This window comes from Theropithecus gelada, chromosome 8, assembly GCF_003255815.1.
Source record: "Theropithecus gelada isolate Dixy chromosome 8, Tgel_1.0, whole genome shotgun sequence".
Taxonomy (NCBI): Eukaryota; Metazoa; Chordata; class Mammalia; order Primates; family Cercopithecidae; genus Theropithecus; species Theropithecus gelada.
The window spans coordinates 126,426,593-126,449,802 of NC_037676.1; the positions used below are offsets into that span (position 1 = coordinate 126,426,593).

The 23,210-nt window shown below is 42.0% G+C and overlaps 1 protein-coding gene and 1 pseudogene across 1 annotated transcript; both read left to right on the forward strand.

The window, feature by feature from the left end:
• Positions 1–3,255: 3,255 nt before the first annotated feature.
• LOC112630619 (neuropilin and tolloid-like protein 2) lies at positions 3,256–3,621 on the forward strand. The gene has a single exon (XM_025395029.1). It carries the CDS (start codon positions 3,256–3,258, stop codon positions 3,619–3,621), a length of 366 nt encoding a protein of 121 aa, XP_025250814.1.
• Positions 3,622–12,084: 8,463 nt separating this feature from the next.
• Positions 12,085–19,570, forward strand: LOC112630205 (annotated as a pseudogene).
• Positions 19,571–23,210: the final 3,640 nt, after the last annotated feature.

Below are 23,210 nucleotides of genomic sequence, written 5' to 3' on the forward strand. Positions count from 1 at the left end.
CCATGCCGCCTTGTGTATGAGTTTAGTAGCACTGCCATAGGAAGATACCACAGAGTCGGGGGCTTAAACGACACAGATGCATTTCCTCACAGCTCTGGAGGGTGGAGTCCAAGATGAAGGTATTGTCAGAGTTGGTTTCTCCTGAGGCCTCTCTCCTTAGCTGTAGATGGCCGTCTTCTCTCTGTGTCTTTACACCATCTTCCCTCTATGCGTCTCTGTGGCCAAATCTCTTTTTATAAGGACAGCAGTCAGACTGGACAGGGCCCACCCTAATAACCCCACTTAAACTTAATTTCCTCTTTAAAAGTCCCATTTCCAAATGCAGTCACATCCTCAGGTACATGAGGTTAGGGCTTCAAAGCATGAACTATTTTTAGGGATATACAAGCCCATAACAGGCATAGAGTAGCCCCTCAAAGCAAATTTTAAATTACTGCAGTGATCTGATCTCAAAATTATCCAAAGTCTGCCTTATCTGCTTTATATGTATCAAAGCAACTGTCCATTGAAGGTTTGACCTCCCAATGACTTGCTGGCAGGAGCGAATAGACTAATCATGCTAATACAAGCATTCCGCTCCATGTGACAACTATTTTTCACTGTAAAGTAAATCAATTGGGATTCTGGTGTTTGCCTCACTCAGGTGTGCACTTTACTCAGCTTGAGACAGTCTGGAAGGTCTCATCACCTGAGCACTGACAACTGTGCATCTCTGCGCTTTCTGAGGCAAGAATCAGGTCCTGGAATGTGGTGGATGACGGTGGTCCCACTGGTGCAGTCTTCCCTGGCACAGGCCCCTCTTCCCTAATGATTCCCATTTGACAGATGGTCAGAGAGGTTAGGTAAATTTTACAAAGTCACACAGCTAATAAGTGGTGGCACAGTCAGAATCCACCCCCTGGTTCTGATGACAAAGCCCAAGATTTGTCACTGTCCTAACCTTCTTTCTTCTATGAATAGACATGCAAAAACAAGTGGCAACTGACTCTTCAATTCCCTGGTGTTGTCTGTGTCATTCCTTATGGGGAACTGCTGCTTTGGAAAAAATGAAGGAGAGTGGCAAGACTGAAATCCAAGCAGCCTGACTGACAAGGAACAGATAGCTCTGTGCAACTGTCTGGTCGAGCTTCAACTCAAATCATTCTCATCAGACTGGAGTTCTGGTTCACAGACTCCCAGTCATATTTTGGCACTTGCTTCAGGCCTGGATCTTTTAAACCAGGGACTGCAGAAAAGAATGTATCAGGAACAAGCACACAGGAAGGAGGAAGGGCCAGGCCCAGTGACTCACACCTGTAATCCCAGAGCTTTGGGAGGCTTAGGCAGGAGGATCGTTTGAGGCCAGGAAGTTTGAGAGCAGTCTGGGCAGCATTGTAAGACCACATCTCCACAAAAAAAAAAAAAAAAAAAAAAAAAATTAGCCAGTGGTGGTGGTGTGAGCACCTGTAGTCCCAGCCATTCAGGAGGCTGAGGCAGGAGGATTGCTTAAGCCTATGACTTTGAGACTGCAGTGAGCTGTGATTGCACCACTGCACTGTGGCCTGGGCAACTGAGTGAGACCCTGACGCTATTAAAAAAAAAAAAAAAAAAAAAAAAGGAAAAGGAGGAATGTCAGGAGTGTGTCCTCCCCACGGTCAAGTCCTACCAAAGCTGCTTTTTCCACTTCCCCTAGGCCTCCTGTCTCCACCTGTAAGACCAGCTTTCTGCCTCTTGCCAAGTTTAGTATTATTTTCCTGCTTTGTATCATAAACCCTGCAAGGACTAGAGCATGCGAACCCATAAGGAGAGGCCATGCACAGTGATTAAGAACAAGCCATTAACATGGCAGAACTGGATTTAAATCCAAGTTAACCTTCCTTCTGAGATAGAAAGATGGTGATCATAGCCCCAAACTTATAGGTGAACCATGAAGAATAAATGTGATAATAAAGTTAAATTCTTGGCATACAGTGAGTGCTCAATAAAGGATATTAAAACCTAGACCTGTGGCTTGGGTCTTGCGTGATAATCTTCTGGAAATCGACAGCTATTTTCACAAGCTTAAGACACGCTGTTTCCTCTCTCCCTTCCTCTTTTAAGGCTGTAAGACATCAGTAGGCAGGGTTTGAGGTCTGGAATCAAGCACATTCCTGCAATCCAGTGTGACATTTCAGTTCAAACCAGCGATGGAGGTCATTTTACTTTACCAAATTATCCTATCTCATATCCAAACAAGGAGTGTATCTACATTTTGGAAGCTGCTCCATGTGAAAGAATTGAGTTTTGATGAACATTATTATTATATAGAGCCATCATTTGAGTGTCGGTTTGATCACTTGGAAGTTCCAGATGGGTCATTTGGTTTCTCTCCCCTTATAGATCGTTATTGCAGCATGAAAAGCCCTCCATTAATCAGATCAACAGGGAGATTCATGTGGATTAAGTTTAGTTCTGATGAAAAGAACTAATATTCATTTATTCCAGATCCAGACTTTACTTACCTAGCAGATTGTGGGTTTGAGCTCTCGAGAGCAGACGGAATAGTGCACTCTAGTCAGGTAGAACAAGAAGAGAAAATAAAACCTGGCCAAGTCATTGATTGCATCTGGACCATGAAAGCCACTCCAAAAGCTAGGATTTGAAGTTCCTAGATTATCAAATGGAGCGCTCAAATAAATGCAAGAGAAACTTTGTTGCAGTCTATGATGAAACCAGTTATATTGAAAACCTGAAGGCCAAGTTTGGCAGCACTGTGGCCAGTGACAGAATGCTTAAAACAGGAATAGGAGTGATACAAGTGTGGGCAGATCAAGGTCGTTGGCTTAGCAGGTTTCAAATGCTCTTTGCTTCCTTCATTGAGCATAACACATACTGTTTATCCACCCACCCATCAATAGGCATTTTGTCTGTTTCCACCTTCTGGCTATTGTGCGTAATGCTGCTGTGAACTTTGGTGTGCAAGTAACTGAGTTCCTGCTTTCCATTCTGTGGAGTATAGAGCTAAAAGTAAAATTGCTGGATCATCAGCTCCCTGCACAGGCAGCACTGTCTTTTGACATAGCAACATGTGCATCAATAATCCTTTAGTCTGTAATGGTGTCCAAAATTGTGCATATCCTTGGGATGAAAACCATTGTAAAGAAAAGAGAAAAGGCAGGACTATTTGAACAAAACACTGAAACTCATGGGACAATTATTGGCATTACTTCAGAGATTGTCTTAGTCCTTCTCATTATTGCTGTTTTAGTACAAGTGAAACAGTCTCAAAAGAACGTCATGGCTTACGAAACTGCTTTTCATAAAACCGGGTTCCAAGAAATGTTTGATCCTCTTCATTATGAACTGTTTTCGCTAAGCGACAAAGACATTTCTGCAAATCTGACAGACTTGTCAGAAGAACTGAACAACTACCAGAAGACGTGGCGCTCCTCCACCACCTCCCAGTGCATCCATGACCACCACTGGGGGTCGCTGACCTCCAGCATCAAACAAAGCAGGACCAACCTCAGTTCCATGGAACTTCCTTTCCGAAATGACTTTGCACAACCACAGCCAATGAAAACATTCAATAGCACCTTCAAGAAAAGTAGTTACACTTTCGAACAGGGACACAAGTGCCCTGAACAGCCACTGGAAGACTGAGTAACGGAGGAGATTCCCTGTGAAATTTATTTCAGGAGGCAAGAAGATTCTGCATAAGCGTTCATATCCATTGAATTCTAATCTTCTGCTAAAGGTGATGTGAATTCTTAAGTGTGTACATACGCAGCCTCCAGGGCACCATACTGTTTCCCGTAGGCAACCTCCAGGGCACCATACTGTTTCCAGCAGCCAACCCTTTTCTCCTGCCGCAACTACGAAGACCTTGATTTACCATTAATCTATTGTATGGTGATGTTTTTATTCTCTCAGCCTGTCTATATATGTTAAACCAATCAAGGAACTTACTCTATTCGTGGAAACAATAATCATCATCCATTGCTTGGTGTCATAAAGCACCACCAGTTAAAGAGTATTGGAAGAGGTGGTTAGATGGAGCCAGGTTTGGGCTGCCTATTAGTTTTAGCAAGGGGGAATACTGCTCTTGACTGATACAGCTCTGTCAATATTCTGATCCCACGATACACTTAAAAAAAAAAAAAAAAGACATAGTAGTAACAGCTATTATTTAATAGGCCACATTCCCTGATGAGTATATTAATGCGCTATATAATTTAATCTTCCTAACCCTGTGAGAAAGGCATTTTCCCCAATTTAGATGAGAGGTTTAGTAGCTGGCTAAGGTTACTCTGCTAGTGACTTACCAGGTCAGAATTCGAACCCTGAGCAGCTAGGCTTCACAGCTGATGCTCTTTTGCCTTCATCAGCCTCCTCCCCATGGCTGTCCCTCCCATAGGCCTTTCGTGTGAGCACAGAGATTGTGGCTGCGAAACTACTTTCTGTGTTGTACAGAGACAGAACAAATTCCAGTTATTGTGTGATGTAACATGCTGGCTCCCTATCTTCCCTCCCTTTGGGGCCCATCTCTTAACCCACAAGAACCCCAGTGAAAGGAATCAGTTGAGAAACCTATTGCTCTGTCCCTGAACAGCTTCCCGCTCTGGATCTGAGATAGTTGTCTTGGGAACCAAGCAAATTCCTTGCTCTCCGCTCTGAGTATGGGCCGGCTGGTAGGGCTGCCAGAGATGGGCTTCTGCTGGTTTATCAGGTGCTGTTGGCCTTGGTGGTTTAGAATGCTTGAAGACTGGGGAGGAATCAAGAGATGTGGGGTAGTTTAAAAAAAAAAAACTCAGAAATTTGGGTAGAGATGAAAACCAGTCAGGAAGACCATCAAACTCGACCTTGACTCTGAAGTTCCCAGGCAGAGAAGGGGACAGGATGGAACGTGGGAAGATCAGAAAGAGGAAGAAGAGACAAAGTAAAGGTGGGAGTCAGAATGCAGCAAACTCCTACTCAGAGAGTATCAGTGCCAGGCTCGTAGAGGAGGGTGGGGACCTTGGGCATAGGCAGAAGGAGCTGCCAAGACACTAAATTCACCCAGATAGTCAGGCTCGATTCATCATTGCTGCTTGTACCACTCCCTTAAGGGACCTCAGGACAGTCAGTTTTGATGGGAAGCATGGTTAGGGCTTCAAGAGTTCCTCAAGGGCTGGTGCCAGGTGTCTAGTTAAAGTGTGGGAAAAGGGAGGATGGTGGAGCTACAGAGGTAAAAGCGAGCAGAGGGAAGATAGTACACTAGCACGCCTGCTCCATGACTGCCAAAGCTGGTTCCAGTGAGAGGCTTCATCTTTGACCTTGATTCAGCCTTCACTGAGCCAGAGCCACCAACTCAAGTCACACCCTGTCCTTAGGAAATCTACCAACTTGTTGCAAGAATCACAAGCCATTACTACCCAAATTCACTGATTTTCTAATGAATCTCCCCAGCAAAGAAAAATTTCTCTCATGTTTCAATTCACAATATACAAAGCACTCAGTTCATGTCTGATAATACTACAATAAGCTACATTACACTAAAACCCAACCTAGCATCCGTATCAAAAACCCTTAGTTTTCTCATTGATTTAAAGGGATCTGCACATCAAGGCACTTGCGTGTTGGAGATGGGACTACAAATACCCATTCCCCTTGCCTCCAGGTTGTAATCAGTTGGCAACGGGCACAATGAGCCAAATGGGGACCAGAGAATTTATTGTCTCAATATCAGCAAGGATTCTACCACTCTCAAGGTCATGGTTTTCTAGTAAACTGTCTCCCTCCCCTGCTCTGAATGGAAGGTAGATGGACGAGCATAGCAGGACTAACTTATTAGCCAATCCACTGCTTTGTCTTTTTGCTTTAGGTGCTGCTAAGGCAGGCAGGGAATCGTGTGCTCATGAGGCTCACTGTGCCTGTCACAGATCCAACAGGAAGCAAGAGCCCTGAGATGAATGAGCAGTGACCTTAGCACATTAACCTTGCTCAACAGAGCAACATGGCCACCAAGTACCAGCCTCCCACCAGCTCTCCAGGACCGAATCAGTCTTGCTTTCTGCTGATGGGTTGGGAGGAAGAGATAGAGGTAAACCTGCCATCCCAGTTCACCTAGAACTGAGGTGTTCTCAAGATGTAGGGGTTTTCATGCTAAAATCAGAAAGTCCCTAGCAAATCAGGATGCACTGGTCACCACCTTCCTTAAGCCTTGGCAATGTGTCCCTCCAAAGAGAGGACAGAGTATGAATAGAAGAAAAGAAGGGCTTCTCCCTAAAGTGGTTTTAGTAGCAACCATAGGCTGATGAGAACTGGGGTAATTAGTGGATTGTGTGTGGGTGTGGGGATGAAATTTTAGATGTAAATACAATACTACCTTAATATTACTGCTGTCTGTGTGGTGGAACTACGGGTGATTTTTACATTCTTTATGCTTTTCTGTTTTTTCCAAACTTTCTACAATAAACATCTGTAGCATGGTAATCAGAAAAAAGGAACTCAACTATTTTCAAACAACAGGAATAAAAAGAGAAGACCAGTCGTTTAAATAATAAAACCCATTTTTAAAATGTGATCCTTTGATCACTTTCTCCTGTACCCCAGATGGGGGTGAGAGGCAAAGTTATATTTATTAACCAGTGCAGAACAACCAGTAAGGAAAATGAAAAATGGATTCCAAATTTACCCCATGTAGTCTTTGGATACCCAGTGGTAGCATCGCGATTTTCCGGAACTGTCTATTTCACCTCTCCTTCTTTATCATAATTGACAGTGACTGTTTAATCTTGATTCTCCCCAAACTCACACCACATTATCCTCTTCCTCTCCAGGTTCTTTCATCGAATTGTAATGGTGATTTAATGTTATGCCCTTGATTTAGATAGCATTACTTTTTGAGCAAGCATGGCTGAAAATACAATTTTCTCTATTGTATTCAGACCCCTTTCAAGGAATTAATGTTGGAGACTGAGATGACAAATTTTTTATTCCCCTTGCCTCCAGGTTGTTACCAGTTGGTAATGACACACGGGGACCAGATAATTCATTTTCTCCATAGCAGCAAGGACCTTATCACTCTCATGGTTGTAGTTTTCTAGTAAACTCTCTCCTTCCCCTGCCCTGAATGGAAGGTAGATGAATTTGCTCCATTACCTGCCTAACTAAGGAGAAAATCTAAAGAGACAGACTCTTGGTCCCAATTCAGCACCTTCCTGAATGTATAGTTTTAAGTGTTCCCAAGACTCAGCTTCTTTGTTCCAAAGGCAGAACTGGGTGACACTTCTCCAAGTTTCAGAGTGCCCCTGGGAGGCTCAGTCAAAAACAGTGAGCATAGAAGCACTCTGTATGCTATAGAATGCTATACAAAGATTTCAACGTATTTATCAAGGGATTGATCATTTTGCCTTAGGTGCCAGGAAACAGAAACCAAATCAACCAGAAAATAAAAACATTTATTCATTCATCCCTCCATCCAAAACACATTTCCTTCTCAGATGAATAAGACGATCTAACCTGGGGCTGAGCCCAAGGCACAGTACACAGTGATACTGCGGGCTTCCAGACCATCTTCCACCCACTCCTTTTAGTTCCGGGCTCTGGGTCCCTATGAGACAAGTCTGATCACCACTACGTTTGAAAAGCAAAGTTTTAAACCACTTTTCCACTGCTAACTGATAGAAAGTCACATTTTTTTTCCCTTTTATCCAAGGGGAAAAATAAACACTGTAAAAATGACAAAAGTCCTTGAAGCAGAAAACTGGACTCAGAGCTAGAAAAGACAGACAGTAAACACCCGAACTAGCTGGGAGGAAAGATCTCTAAAGAGTTTCTTCAGGGCATCTCCCAGAGAGACTGAAAATACACCTTTTGAAAATGAAGCAAGTGGGTCTCATGCCCTTCATATACATTGATTGCAAACTTTCTTTCAGACTCTGTCTTGGTGCAAAGAAATCATTAAACACAGACACATGCTTAGCCAGAGGAGCCTCCACTTCTAGAGTACTGAGGCTGAGGGAAGACAAGGATGACTCACTTCCCCATGGACCAAGTCCATTTCCCAAGTAAGCAACATCCCGTATAATGTGGGTGGCTGCTGGAAAGCCATCTGGATCCCCAAATGACACCACTTATCTCAGCCCCTCCTTGTCCCACTCCAACCTACCTTACAAATGTCTGTAACTCAACCCCCTTGTGATTTCACTCGTTTAGGTTAAGATATATCCCTGTTATACCATCCACTCCAGGTGTTGGCAAAAGTGAGCAGAATTTGGCAAGCCAAGTTCCAGGCATTTGCAGGAGCAAAGGAGTTAGTAATGAGTCATTGAGTTAGATGTCTGTGGAGAGCATGCTGCAGTCTAGTGGTTCTCAAACTTCTGCATGCCTCAGGATCTCCTAGAAGGCTTGTTAAAACACAGACTTGGCTAGATATGGAGTTTCAGGTTCAAAGACACATATCCTCAGCACTTTGAGGCTGGTTCTTCATTGTTTCATGCATCTGATGTGGCTCCTGAGAAGTTGATGGCACTGATTGTACCCCTTTGGAGGTAATCTGCTTTTCCTTTATGGTAGCTGTTAGGTTTCCCTTTCCGGGCTTATTCTGAAGCAGTGCTACATTGTGCCCAGGTTTCATTTTTTTTTTTTTTTTCAATTCTATTTCGTAGATTTTTTTTTGTTCTGAGAGCTCAAGTCTTCCTTCAGTTCTGGGAATTTCTCAGGCAGTAAATTTTCGCATGTCATCTTTCCAGCACCTTATTTTATCTTTTTTTAAACCCCTATTGGAGGTATGTTGTATCTTCTTGTTCCGTCCCCTCTACTTATCTTTACTTTCATCTTTTCTACCTCTTTATCTTTTTATAATTAACCTTAGAGTTTACAGATTTACTCTTCTATAATCTTCAGAATTGCTGCACTTGTTAAAATAACAAATTAACTGCTTGTTCTTGCTTCATAATCACTGTCCTTGTTCAAAAATCAATGAATTTTATTCATTCTTTTATCTCATATAGATTATTGAATACATTCATTTAAGTGTCTGTCCCTAATATACACACTGCTGATGGTTTACTGTTTTCTTTCTCTGTTTCTGACCTATAGAGATGCCCCTATATTATTTTAGAAGGCTGTTAAGTATTTAGTAATATAGTTATTTCTATGTGGTTTTGAAACAATGCCATTTATCCTATGCTCAACCGATCATTTTGGGAGCATCATTATATACTCTCAATCCTTTTCAGTTCCCAGCAGCTGCCTCCAGCATCCTCCAACCAAAGTATCTCCAAAAGCCCAGAGAATACTTTGCAAAATACATATGGCTGTCCCTTAGAGAAACCTCACAGTTCCCATCTCTGTTCTCTCTCTGTATTCAGGAAGCATAGTGGACAAATGGGTGGTCTAGATAGATGCTTTTTTATTTTCTGAGTTCAATTTAATATAAAAGGAAGAAGAGGAGAGAAAATAAAGCCATTTATTCAGGCTCCTGTTTGAGGTGAATAACAGTTTCTATTTCTCACTTCTTACCCACACTGTAACATTTATCTCAGGAAAATCAAATCCATAGATTACCAACTGATCTATGCTCCATGGGGCAGGCTCAGTTTCATTCACAGCTGTATCCCTTGTATCTAACATGGCTGTAACCTATAGATTGAATGAACCACCTTAAGAAGGGAGCAAAATATGTTTTATTAAATCTATTTCTTGATTGAGCAAACTAAGGGTCAGAGTCACAGCCAAATATTACAGGAACTAGGATTAGAACCCAGAATTTCGGACCCTTGACCCAATTCAACACATCCCAGGAGAACCAATACAACTTACATTGATGATTTGTTGACTAACAATTCCTCAAAGGCATGAACTGCATCTTATTCATCTATGTGCTCATAGGAATACGTAGAAGCTATTCAATAAGATGCTTGTTAGATTATTATAATTAAATTACTTAGATTAATTTTCCATTTGTTTCTTGATATTTTTGCATTCATGGAACATCCTGGAACCTAATGATGATATTAAGAACCCTCTCCCCCAAAAAATGCACATCTGTACATACACATGACACACACAAAATTTTGCATCAGTTTCAAAGGTCCTCCAAACTTCTAAAGCTGGGTAGGATCTTAAAATCTCCTTTCAAAGTCTTGAAATTTTAGGGCTTATAAGAGGTCTTAAAGATTACTGATTTCAATTTCCTTATTTTATACATGTGGAAACTGAGGGCTAGAGATAGGAAGTTACTGGTAGATTGATCCTAGAGTACATGCAAGGAAGGCCTGGGATATCTACTTTTTGGAAACCCTCAGAATTAACTGGATAAAGAGACCCTCCACCTCCCTTGGACATGGACTTTGCTCAGAACTGCTCTCCCTACCCTCATCTTCCTGAGCTTCCCATTGGCAGAAGGGACCTATCCAAAGTCTGACAGCCAGAAGCTCTGAGACTAGGACCCAGGTCTTCTTGTTCCCAGCCCGTTGTCCTTTCCATGACAAACTTGATCTCCCAAAGTCTTTCAACATCTTCTCCCTCTCAGCCAGTTTCTCCCACCTCACCCTTCCTTCTGGGTTCTGCTTTCATTGGGTGCTTTCTTACATGACATTCCCCCCTTTTTTATTAAAAAGGAATCAAAATCTCAGTTCATCAAGTGAAAAACAGATTAGGATGATTGAAACCAAATTTACTTGTATATTTCCAATGCAATGCTCCCTAAATCAAACTCTTTACAAGTAAATAAATAAATCATGACATGTCACTTATTCCAATCCTGACAAAACATCAACATAAATAAGACAAAGTAATGGGACTGGATAACACGTGTCATTTAAAATCATGTCCCGAAAATGTCACTAGAGGGTTGGGTAAATCTTTGTTAAGCTAAAATAAATTAAATGCAAATAAATAATATTTAGGGAGAAATATGGGCACAAAGCAAAATTAAGTTTGCTATTGATAACATGCTGTGATTACATCAATGAATTGACCCTTCCCAATAATAAAAATTGTTAACTGCCTCAGAACTTTAATTACATAATCACCAATAATGCAGGTTAATTCCATTGAATTAAAAAACAATCAACTACCAAAACAAAATTATTTTTGGAGTTCACCCCTGCAAGATCTCAAAAAATATATAAAAGACCAAATATTTCTGAGTGTTTGGACAGTGTTGGAACTCAGGTCTTAGGGCAGGGCAATGACTTCTCCAAGTTATATAGCAGTAAGTTATACAGGCTATGAGATGAGGCCATGACATCTGTGAATTGTTTTTTCTGTAAATAATAACATGATAATGATGAGTTTTGCTTCCAGCAATACTGACTAGATTGTTTTGGACCAACCATCCTGCTGAAGACGATAAAAAGAAAACCTAAACAAAATATAAAGAATGCCCATGAAAGCATCAGAAAGTTACTGAGGCAAAGAGCTGACAGGACAAGATCCAGCAAAGCCTGAAGTAAAGCCAGAAAGTGCAGCTCCTTTACCGCTCAATTTGGTTGCTGATTCCAAAAGCAAAAGTTGAGCTTCCAGGAAGCTGGGTAGAGTTTTGGGGATTCTCACAAGACTAGAAATAAAATAAGGCTTACAGCTCTCCCAAAAGGAGCAGCTTTGGAAAATACTCAAGACTGTTAGTTGGAAAATATGAAGGGCTGATATTTAGGTGTTAACAGCAACCAGGAACTAGAACATCCCTGCCAAGGACTGAGGCTTCTAATAATTTAATCCCTGATTTGATTAAGGTGATCCACTCTTTGCTTAGTTTTGGAAAGGTCCAACAGTGAAACAAGAAACAAGTGTGATAAAGAGAAAACGAACGGCAAAACATTAAACTTAAACTCGGCCATGTGAATAATTATATTAAATAAAAATGAACCAAACAACACTATAATTAAAAGGCAGAGATTGTCAAACTAGATTTTAAAAGGCAAGATCCAATTATATGCTGTCTATAAGACATGCATTTTAAACACAAGAGCACAGATCATTTGAAAGCAAAAGGATAGAAAAGATTTTACGAAAAAATAAGCATAAGAGAACTGTTGCGTTTCTATTAAGACCAAAATAGGGAGCGGAACCAATGCCTGGCTGGGGGAGCCGCCACTGAGGTGTCCCTGGCCAGCATCCTTCCACCGACTCGCAAGCATGGGGAACATCTTCACCAACTTCTTAAAGGGCTTTGTTGGCAAAAAAGAAGTGCCCATCATCACGGTGGGCCTGGATGCTGCAAGGAAGACGTCAATCCTGTACAAGCTGAAGTTGGGCAAGATTATGACCACCATCCCCACCTTAGACTTCAGTGTGGAGAACGCGGAGTACGAGAACATCAGCTTTATCCTGTGGGATGTGGGTGGCCAGGACAAGGCCACCACCACTACTTCCAGCACACACAAGGCCTGATCCTCGTGGTGGACTGCAATGACAGAGAGCTCATGGACGAGGTCCAGGAGGGGCTCGTGAGGATGCTAGTGGGGTCAGTCTTGGGATGCTGTCCTCCAGGTGTTCACCAACAAGCGGGGCCTCCCCAACACCAGGAACGCAGCCGAGATCACAGACACGTTGGGGCTCACTCCCTATACCACAGGAACGGGTACATTCAGGCCACCCGCACCATCAGTGGTGACAGGCTCTGTGAAGGACCGGATTGCCGTCCCAGCAGCTCCCAAACCGGAAGTGAACACGAACCCCGGTCCTCTCACTCCTCCCCTTGCCTTCCACTTTACTCCCATATAGCAAATGTGTAGTTCATGGTGTGAGTGCCAGAAGCTGCCTCCGTGGTTCAGTCACCATATGCATCTCACTGTGCTGTAAATGTGGAAGACATAGACTTTGGCCAGTCTTTTTATTTTATGTAAATAGTTTTTATTTCCAATGCAGCAGTTTCTGGTACTCCTATGCAATATTACTCAGCTTTTTTTTTTTTTTTTTTTTTTATGGTAAAAAGTAAAATCAACTCACTGTTCAGAGCTGGGGAGGGATGTAGGCCCACGGGCATCTGGCCTCCAGGAGTCACCGTGTAGGGAGAGCGGGATGCGCCCCTGGCTTTTGAGATGTGTTGAGATCCATTTTGGTGGTTGTTTATTTTTGTTTTGTTTTGTTTTGGTTTTTTGGAGATGGAGTCTTACTCTGTTGCCAGGCTGGAGTGTAGTGGTGCAATCTCAGTTCACTGCAACCTCTGCCTCCCGGGTTCAAGTGGTTCTCCTGCCTCAGCCTTCTCAGTAGCTGGGACTATAGGCATGAGCCACCACACCTGGCTAATTTTTGTATTTTTAGTAGAGATGGGGTTTTCCCATGTTGGCCAGGATGGTCTCAATCTCTTGACCTCGTGATCCACCCTCCTCGGCCTCCCAAAGTGATGGGATTACAGGTGTGAGCCATCGCGCCTGGCCAGGTGGTTGGTTTTTAACCAGAACTCAGTGCATTTTTAAAAAACAGCTAAAAATCCAAGCCAAGAAAACTTGACCACATGGAAAGGAGAGAGACCTGCCTAGCCAAGGTTTGTAGTTGTGGCCTGGATGTGGGTTGCCAGCTCAGTCGTTCCCCTCAGGAATGTGAGGCAGTAGAGTGGCAGCCCACAGTTCTGCATGGTCACAATAGAGATCCCCACAACTCGCTTGTCCGTGGGTCACCCTGTGTTCCACAGCCTTGCGCTTGTCCTGTGCTCCCAAGGTTACTAGGGGCCAGGCTTGGAGCTCATGGCCATCTTACTCTCCCCCACAGGCCGAGGCCCCCACCTGCCCACCTGCCCACCTGCTGTGGCCAGCTCGGGGGATGCAGGGCCCCACTGTCCCTTAGTCAGCATGAGGGCCAAAATGGGCCCTTCATCCCCAGCATTCACGCTTGCTCAGACACATGGGCGAGATGTCTGGGGCCTTACTGGCAGTAGCAAGTGAGAGCTGGGCAGGCTGCCCATCTAAACCCACAGCCCCTCAGGAGCACCCATCTCCATGTGTGATGCAGCTTGCTCTCTCTCAGCCTGCAGGGGTCTCATCTACCATCGATAAAGACGACTTCTACTTGGTTCTTTTGTATTTTGATAAACACTGAAGAAGCTGGAGCTGCTAAATTTATCTTAGGGAAAACATTACAACTGGTCTATTTGGTGTTATGGAACCTCTTACTGCTTTTAATACATGATTGGTAATCAACAGTTTTGTATATTTGTCCTCTGTTTTCATTCTGACAAACGAGCACTGTAATTATAGCTATAGAATAAAATTGCCTGGGCATGGTGGCTCACTCCTATGATCCCAGCACTTTGGGAGGCAGAAGCAGGTGGATTACTTGAGCCTAGGATTTCAATGCCAGCCTGGGCAACACAGGGAGATCTTATCTCTACAAAAATTAACAAATTGGCTGGGTGTAGGGGCGTGTGCCTATAGTCCCAGCTACTTGGAAGGCCGAGGTGGGAGGTTTGCTTGAGCCAGAGAGGCCAAACCTTCAGTGAGCTATGAGTGTACCACTGCACCCCAGCCTGGGTGACAGAGTGAAACCTTAATTATTGAAAAAAAGTGATCAAAGTAGGTATCAAGATAAAGAGGAATTACTAGAGATAAAGAGGGACTTTATTTTCTAACTTTTTAAAAACTAATTTTTTTTTTTTTGGAGACAGTCTTGCTCTGTTGCCCAGGCTGGAGTGCAGTGGCGCAATCTCGGCTCACTGCAACCTCCACCTCCAAGGTTCAAGCAATTCTCCTGCCTCAGCCTCCTGAGTAGCTGGGATTACAGGTGTGCACCACCACGTCGGCTAATTTTTTGTGTTTTTAGCAGAGACGGGATTTCACCATACTGGCCAGGCTGGTTTCGAACTCCTGACCTCAGGTGATCCAAGTGATGGGATTACAGGCAGGAGCCACTGCGCCTGGCCTAAAAACTAATTTTCTAATTCCTAAATACTGAAAGTGTCAATTCATCAGAAAAAAATAACAATCCAAAATAAATATGTACACAAATCACAAAGGTTCATTAAGCAAAAACTGACCAAAACTGAAAGAAAAAATAGAGAAATGACAATATTTGAAAACTATAACCTCCTCTTTTGGTAGTTAGTGGAAGAATAAACAACTACTATCAATACTGTCAAGCAATTTTAATTAAATGACATTTGCATTATTTATACCCAATTGACAACAGCAGAATACAGATTATTTTCTAAGGTATGAGGAATAGTCACCAAGATACACCACATGCTTTTCCATAAAATAAGTCTCAATACATATTAAAATATTAAAATGTTACAGACTATGTTCTTGGCCAAATTGAAATTGAAATTAATAACAATCAGTCTTCTAGAAAATCCTCCAAGTACTTGGCAATAGGAAACATACTTCCAAACAAGCCATTTGTTAATAGTAAAATTATAAGATGTTTTTGGCTGAATAATTTAAAAAACATGTCAAAATGTGTGGGATACAGCTAAAAAGTATCTAGAAGGAAATTTACAGCTTTAAATACTGATATGAGAAAAAAGGGAAGCTTTTAAAATCAATGATCTAAATTTCTACCTTAAAAAATTAGGAAAAGAGAACTCAATCTACAAGGAAGGAAATAAATTGTTAATGTTAGAAATAAAAGAGGGGATATAAGTTCCAATTCTACAGACAGTAAAAAAGAATAAGGCAATATAATAAACTACTTTATACCAGTAACTTCGGCAGCTGGACAAATTATTTGGAAAACACAACTGAAAGCAACAAGAGAGGAAATGGATGACTCAAATACTGATATTAGTTATTTAAGAAATTGAATCCATAAAGAAATGTTCCCACAAAGAACAAATGATTTCACTGGTAAATTCCACCAAACATTTAAGGAAGGGAAAACAGCAATCTTACACAGGCTCTTCCTTTTATGAGCCTAGTCTTTGTCCTGAGGAGGGGTTGATGATGTCTGGAAGAGTGGCTTATTGGCTGGATAAATGAATCTAGGGGAAGTACCTGAAACAAACAGTAAAATTACCTATAACTTTGTTTTCCTGAGCAAGAATTTTTTGGAATGATAAAATCATGTTAACGCAGACAGTGCACTGCGATTGCAGGAGGCTTCAGTCTCAGTATAATGTTCTAACACATTGGACTAATCTCTGGTGTGGTGGCCCTGGGGAGAAGTAGAGGGTAGTGTTTGGGAAGGGGGACAAGGAAGACTTCTGGGGAGCTAGAAAGATTACCTTTCTTGACCTCAGTAGTGGTTACATAAGTGTGCTCACTTTGGTATAATTTTTTTCCCAACTCTTTAGGTTCATGGGATACATGTATAAGTTTGTTTCATGGGTAAGTAAATTGCACATCACTGAGGTTTGGTATGCAAATGACCCTGTCACCCAGGTAGTGAGCGTATACCCAGCAGGTAGTTTTTCAACCCTCACTCCCATCCTACCCTCCTCCCTCTAGTAGTCCCCAGTATCTATTGTTCCCATCTTTATGTCCATGGATATGCAATATTCAGCTCCCACTTGTAAGTGAGAAAATGGGGTATTTGGTTTTTTCTTTCTGGATTAATTTGCTTAGGATAACAGCGTCTAGCTGCATCCATGTTGCTGCAAAAGACATGATTCCATTTTGTGCCAGTACCATGCTGTTTTGGTTTTTGTAGTCTTGTAGTATAGTTTGAAGTCAGGTAGTGTGATGCTTCCAGCATTGTTCTTCTTGCTTAAAATTGCTTGGTTAGTCAGGTTCTTTTTTGATCCCATATGCATTTAGAATAGTTTTTTCTAATTCTGTGAAAAATGGTGTTGGTGGTCATTTTTCTGATAGAAATAGCTGATAGGAATGGCACTGCATCTATAAATTGCTTTGGGCAGTATGGCCATTTTAATGATATTTATTCTTCCAATCCATTAGTGTGGGATGTTTTTCCACTTGTTTGTGTCATCCATGATTTCTTTCAGCAGTGTTTTGTACTTCTCCTTGTAGAGATCTTTCACCTCTTTGGTTAGATGTATTCCAAGATATTTTATGTGTGTGTGTGGCTATTGTAAATTCGGTTACATTCTTGATTTTGCTGTCAGCTTGAATATTATTGGTGTACAGAAATGCTACTGATTTTAATACACTGTTGTATCCTGAAACTTTACTGAGGTCATTTCTCACCTCTAGGAGCCTTTTTGTCCAGTTGTTAGGGTTTTTCAGGTATAGAATTATATTATTCTTTTCCTATTTGGATGCCTTTTATTTTTTTTTCTCTTGCCTGATTCCTCTGGCTAGGACTTCCCACTTTGGGATAATTCATCAAGTTCTCACTTAGGATTTGTGTGACTTTCTTTATGTGTATTATACTTTAGTAAAAATTTCATTCAATATATTAAACATAATAAATAAGTGGGCTAAAATAATAATAATGGTTGTTAATTTCTAGAGTATTAACAGTCATTACAGCTTTCTGGTCTTACTCATGAGATAAGAAAACAAACTGGATCATTGAAAATATGAAGACAGGATATCAGGATATCAGGAAAAGAAATAATTCAATTGCCATTTAGTTGATAATTATGCTGTAAAAAGCTTATTAGTAAATACAGAAATATAAAACTTGGCATCTAGCTGATGACTGCAATTATACTTATATATAATGTATATTTACATATATATGAGAGATGTTTAAGAACTAAGTCTGAAAAAGATACATGAAAATGAATAAAGCTATCGTGTTTTCTATTGAATTTAGTAAAATGAGTAAAAGCAGTCTGCTTAATATAAAGGGTGGGAGAAAGGGGGCAGTTTTCCTCCCTAAATTCAGTTTATTTCTCATTTCTTCCTTTCTTATTTTTTATTGATACATAACAAACACAAGAGCATTAACATGCACAAATCTTAAGTATACGGCTCAACAAATTTTTACAAAGTAAATATTCCTGTGTAGCCAGCATTCAAATCAAGGTACAGAATATCACCAGCATCTCAGAAATGTCCCTTTGTGCCTTCTCCCCTTCCCCTCACGAAGGTAACAACTGGACTTCTGTTATCATAGTAAAGTTTGGCTGGTTTTTGAACTTAAAAACATACAGTATGTGCTCTTTTGTGCCTGGATTCTATCGCTCAAAGCTAATCTGTGAGCGTGCTTCTTATTTTTAGTTGCACTGTAAAGGTGGGTCATGATGCTACCATCAAACAAGGCTCAAGGTGCAATGGCAAGAGCAGGGACTTTGCAAGCAGACTGAGCAGGATTTGGGTTCTAGCTCTATTACTCTGCCTTGGGATGAATTTTGAATCTCTGAGCTCATCACTTGATCCTTAGAATGAGAAAATAATAGTTATGTGGCAGGATTGTCGGAAGGATTATAAAGAATAATATCAATAATAATAAAGTAAACCTTTATCGAATATTTTGCATGTGTCGAGTGGTTGAGTAAACTCAACAATGTTTTGCCGGCCTTTATTGTCAGCTCAGCTATATGTGTGTATCCCAGTCTCTGCTTCTGTCTTCCAAAGTCCAAATTCCAGAAAAGCAATTCAGTTGTCTCAGCATGGGTCAGGTAGACACCTCTGGAAAAAATATATTATCTAATGGGAAAAGGGAACCTTGGCATTTATATAGTACTGACCAGGGCACGGGGACCCATGCATAAGAACTGAGCATGCTCCTGGAGAAGAGGGATTACCCCCAGACAATTATCCTAAGAGCACCTGCTGCACTCTCGGGAGCCTGGCCAGAGAAACACGCAACTCCTGCAACTAGATAAGCACAGTCTAGCAAAGAAAAACCAGAGTCCAAAGTCCCTGCATATGTGGAGTATCTGGTTTATGCAGAAAACCAGCCCCTGTCTCAATGAGGTTTAAGGTACAACAAAAGAGATAACACGTTGACCTAGTAACACACTGGGATGGTCAACTAGCCTCCAAAGCCAACATAAGAGAGCCTTTCCATGGTCAATTGGGAACCCTCATCTTGTCTTAACCATGTCCCCAACCTTGTGGGATCCTAAAACAACCAATCTGCTTACCAAAAATCAGACAAATCAAATAGTGGCACGTTGAGGTCACTTGAGCAGGTTCTGTATTATTATCCCCACTTTCCAGATGGAAAAGTTCAGTTAGGAATCAGCAAAGGGACCTGCCCCATCTGCATATAGACCCAGGGTGTCTAACACTGTATGAGTCCTGCCTGCATAGTTTTCTTCCTTTAAAAGATTGTTTTGAACCAGCTTTGATGTCAGCTGGTCTATCTTGGGTGCCAACTGGATTAGGAAAAGAGGGGTGTGGCCATCAGCAAAGGGGCTCCTGCTTTTCTTTTGCTCTCACAGCCCAGCTCCCCCGACCTTTCCAGCACTGCTTTACCTGCCTCCCCATGTTGTTGAGATCTGTTATGTCGACCAATGCTGAAAAAAGAATGCAGATCATAGAGCAGAACTGCTATTCAGCTTGCAAAAGATGGGAGGAGAGGGCAAAAAGACATACTTAAAGAGCTCATTTTTGAAAAAGCTGGGTAATTATTTCCTCTAAATAAAATTATGTAAATGCATTCACTGCATGGAGAGGGGAAGATGCCCTTTGGAGAATGAAGCTAAACTAATTTTAGCATTTGCATTTGCAGGACAGAGCTGTGCTTGCGAATGCCGATGCGGGGCATGACGGAGTATGCTTTGGGTCACATGAGACTCGGGCAGATGACATCCCTCCCCATCCCCATCCCATAACCCCATTCTACCTCCCACGTCCAACACACACCCCTTCATGGGCAGCCAACCTTTCATTTGGCTCCCATGAAGAGTCACAAGAGGCAGCCTAATCCAGTGGACAGAGTGAGGAGATAGCCTCTGGAGACTCCTGTTCTGTGAAATGGGAACGATCCATGGTTCCTGTAAGAATTCCAGGTAATTGTGTACATAAAGCACCTGGCACAGGTAGACTCTCAAGAAGGGTGGTTATTATTGTTAGTGTGGCTCAGCCTCACTCCCCATCCTTATTCATCCATCCATCCACCCACCCATTTATTCACTCCTTCAACAGACTTTCATTCATACCAGGTGCTGGCACAGTAGAGGAGACGGAACCTCAAAGACAAATAGAATAGGGCACAGCCTCTTCCTGAGAGGCTCACTCTCAGTAGGGAAGGCTGAGAGCAGACAGCTAACTCCAGTACAAGCAGGGGGTGGGAAGGTGCTGGGTGGCTGTGCACAGGGAGCTCTGTAGAAGATGCCATTTGTTTTTATGGGGGGCAGGTAAAAGCTTCACGGAGACAGGAATGTTCATGCCTGGAAGAGCAGGATTTCATCAGGCAAAGCTGGGGATGGGAAGGAACTTCAGGTCTAGGGTGGCATGGCGGGGCGGTGGGTGGGTGAGAGCAGGCTTGGTTGGGAAGTTGGGCTAACTCCAGAGCCCCCACTGAAAACAACACAGCAGCAAACCAAGGCATGTCTTTTTCAGATATTAGGGCAAGTGTCGAGTGATAGTTCTCACCCAAGCAACAGAAAATAGAAAAGCAAAATCATGGTTAAGTAGGAAAGGGTGGAAAACTTAGTATAGCTCCTCCAATTTAATTTGGGCATGCTTTTGGCCAGAAGATTGTCATCCATACAAAGTTGAATATATTTGACTACAGGTAAACTCTGAGGTTCTGGAAATTGATGGAATCCTGAAAAGTCCTTCTACCTTCCAAGTTGTGTAAATTAAATGAAATGCAAATTTCACTTGGTACTCTTGTTATTTATAAATAAAGCCTGCAGTGAATTATTTTCTAAAGCAGACTCAGCTCTATTTCTCTGACTTACAAGTTTAAATTTTCATGTAGAATGACAGACCCTTGGGATGGAAGGGGGCCCAGTGCTATATGCTGTCCTGGGGCGTGCAGGTACAGAGGGAAAAATATACTTTTGTGTAGTTTCACACAAATAAAATACTCCTGGCTTTTTGGGAAAAAAGTTACTTCTACCTTTTAAATAAACTGTCAAAGTGGTCTAAAAGTATAGACAACATCTAAAATAAATTATTAGAAAAACTTATTTTTCCTTCTTAAAAATCGGTTTCCCATTTCTAATCTTTAGCATAACCTTTACTTTTTGGTGCAATAACCAAAGGTAGGGTGGCATACTGCAGACTTAAAAGACAAACCTGAATCTGATTTCCAGCTCACTATTTAATGTCTCTAGCCTTTATTTTCCCATCTATAAAATGGAGAAAATAATCCCCATGTAGTTGGTGGTGCTGTTAACGTAACTGGTTATTGAACAAGCATGATGGTGCATTGTGCTCAAACACGCTTTAGTTTTTATGCTTATGTCCCTTGAAACTTTATTCCTGTGGTGGAGATGAGGATAGAGAGACCATGTGGGGAAGGGGGTAGTGTCCCAGTGTCTGTGAATGACAAATGCACCAGCCTGTTCTGCTCAGACTTGGGCAGTTGACAGCCTTTAGGTTGCAAACACAGTCACAATCCAGCAATTTAAAAGTTCAGTTCTGGCCAGGCTCAGTGACTCCTGCCTCTAAATCCAGCACTTTGGGAGGCCAAAACAGTAAGATCACTTCATCCCAGGTGTTCAAGACCAGCTTGGGAAACACAGCGAGACCCTGTCTCTACAAAAAGTAAGAAAAAATTAGCTGAGTGTGGTGGCACGCACCTGTAGTCCCAGCCACTCGGGAGGCTAAGGCAGTAGAACTGTTTGAATCTAGGAGGTCAAGGCTTCAGTGAGCCATGATTGGGCCACTGTACTCCAGCCTTGGTGACTGGGCAAGACCTGGTCGCAAAATATATAAATATATAATAAAAGTAAATAAATGAATAAATAAAAGTCCAATTCCTTTTAATGACCCAAACTCTGAACCTGACTTAGCTTTAAGCCTTCCCACCTCCAAGCTCAGGCCCGCTTTGGTGAATGGGCAGGGGGGAAGAGGAGGTCCTTCTTTCTTCTCTCTACTCTCACTGTTCATTGTTCTCTGACTGGGGCTGCTATTTAGGATCTGCCTAGTTAGAAGGAGAGCAGGGGAGGAGAGGTGGAAGTGTGGAAATAGGACAGTTCTTGCTTAGTGATAACCACATCCTCTGGCCCTAGCTGATGGGCAAGGCTACAGGGAAGACATTTCGAGGTCTAGGTGAGTCTCCCAAAGTACTCCTTACTCGACTTGAGGCAGGAAGGTAGCATCCCCACTCTCTCCAACAATCTTCTCTCCACCTATCATGACGTTAAACCAGGTAAGGGAGCCAACAGACAAAACAGATTCTTCTCCCTTGTCATTGTGAATCCTGCGTGGGAGAGGTCTTGCTCACATTCACCATCCTCAAAAAAACAGCCTACTGGGCTTAATACCTACATAATGGGTTGATAGGTGCAGTAAACCATGATGGCACATGTTTATGTATGTAACAAACCTGCACATCCTGAACATGTACCCCAGAACCAAAAATAATAACAGAAAAAGAATCACTCAAAACAAAAAACCACAATAGTGATGCTTTAGTAGAAAAACAGGCAGTGGCTCAAGCCTGTAATCCTAGCACTGTGGGAGGCCAAGGCAGGCAGATCACCTGAGGTCAGGAGCTCAAGACTAGCCGGGCCAACATGGCAAAACCCCTCCTCTACTAAAAATACAAACATTAGCGGGGTATGGTGGTGCATGCCTGTAATCCCAGCTACTCAGGAGGCTGAGGCAGGAGAATCACTTGAACCCAGGAGGCAGAGGTTACAGTGAGCTGAGATCGTGCCACTGCACTTGTCTGGGTAACAGAGCAAGACTCCGTCTCAATAAGAAAAAAAAAGAAACTCTTAAAAAGTCTCCTTTTAATATCCTATCACATAAAGATTATAAATAATAATCCTCAAGTGCTTGGCTTATAGTAGGTGCAAATTCCATAAATTACTGATACAGTATTGTCTTATTAATAATTTTTTTCTTCCACCTGGCAGAGGAGAGGGGATTTTCCCAGTCCCAGCAGGTGCCTGTTTAAATGCATCAGGATTCTTTTCTAAAAATGTTCTGCAGTCAACACATTTAGATTTCCCAAAACTAAATTCTTGTTCATTATTCAACATTTTTAGATCTGCCACAAGTAGAACCACAAGCTTCAGAACTAAAAACTCCTTTCAAAAAAAACATCCTTGGGTTGGCACATCCAGTGGTTGCTGGTGATGTGCCAGAATTAGAATTAAAACAAGAGATTCCAATTTGGGTGTGAGGTTTCTTTAAAAAACAGTGTCACTCTCTTAAGAGTGAATGCACTTCTACAGCTCCACGTGAAAGTCTAAAATACGAATTTAAAAATTGGTTCAGAAATCTTACTGAAAATCCATTTCCATCACTTCTTTGAAAAATACGGAGGGCATGCTAATTCTGTTTCTACCA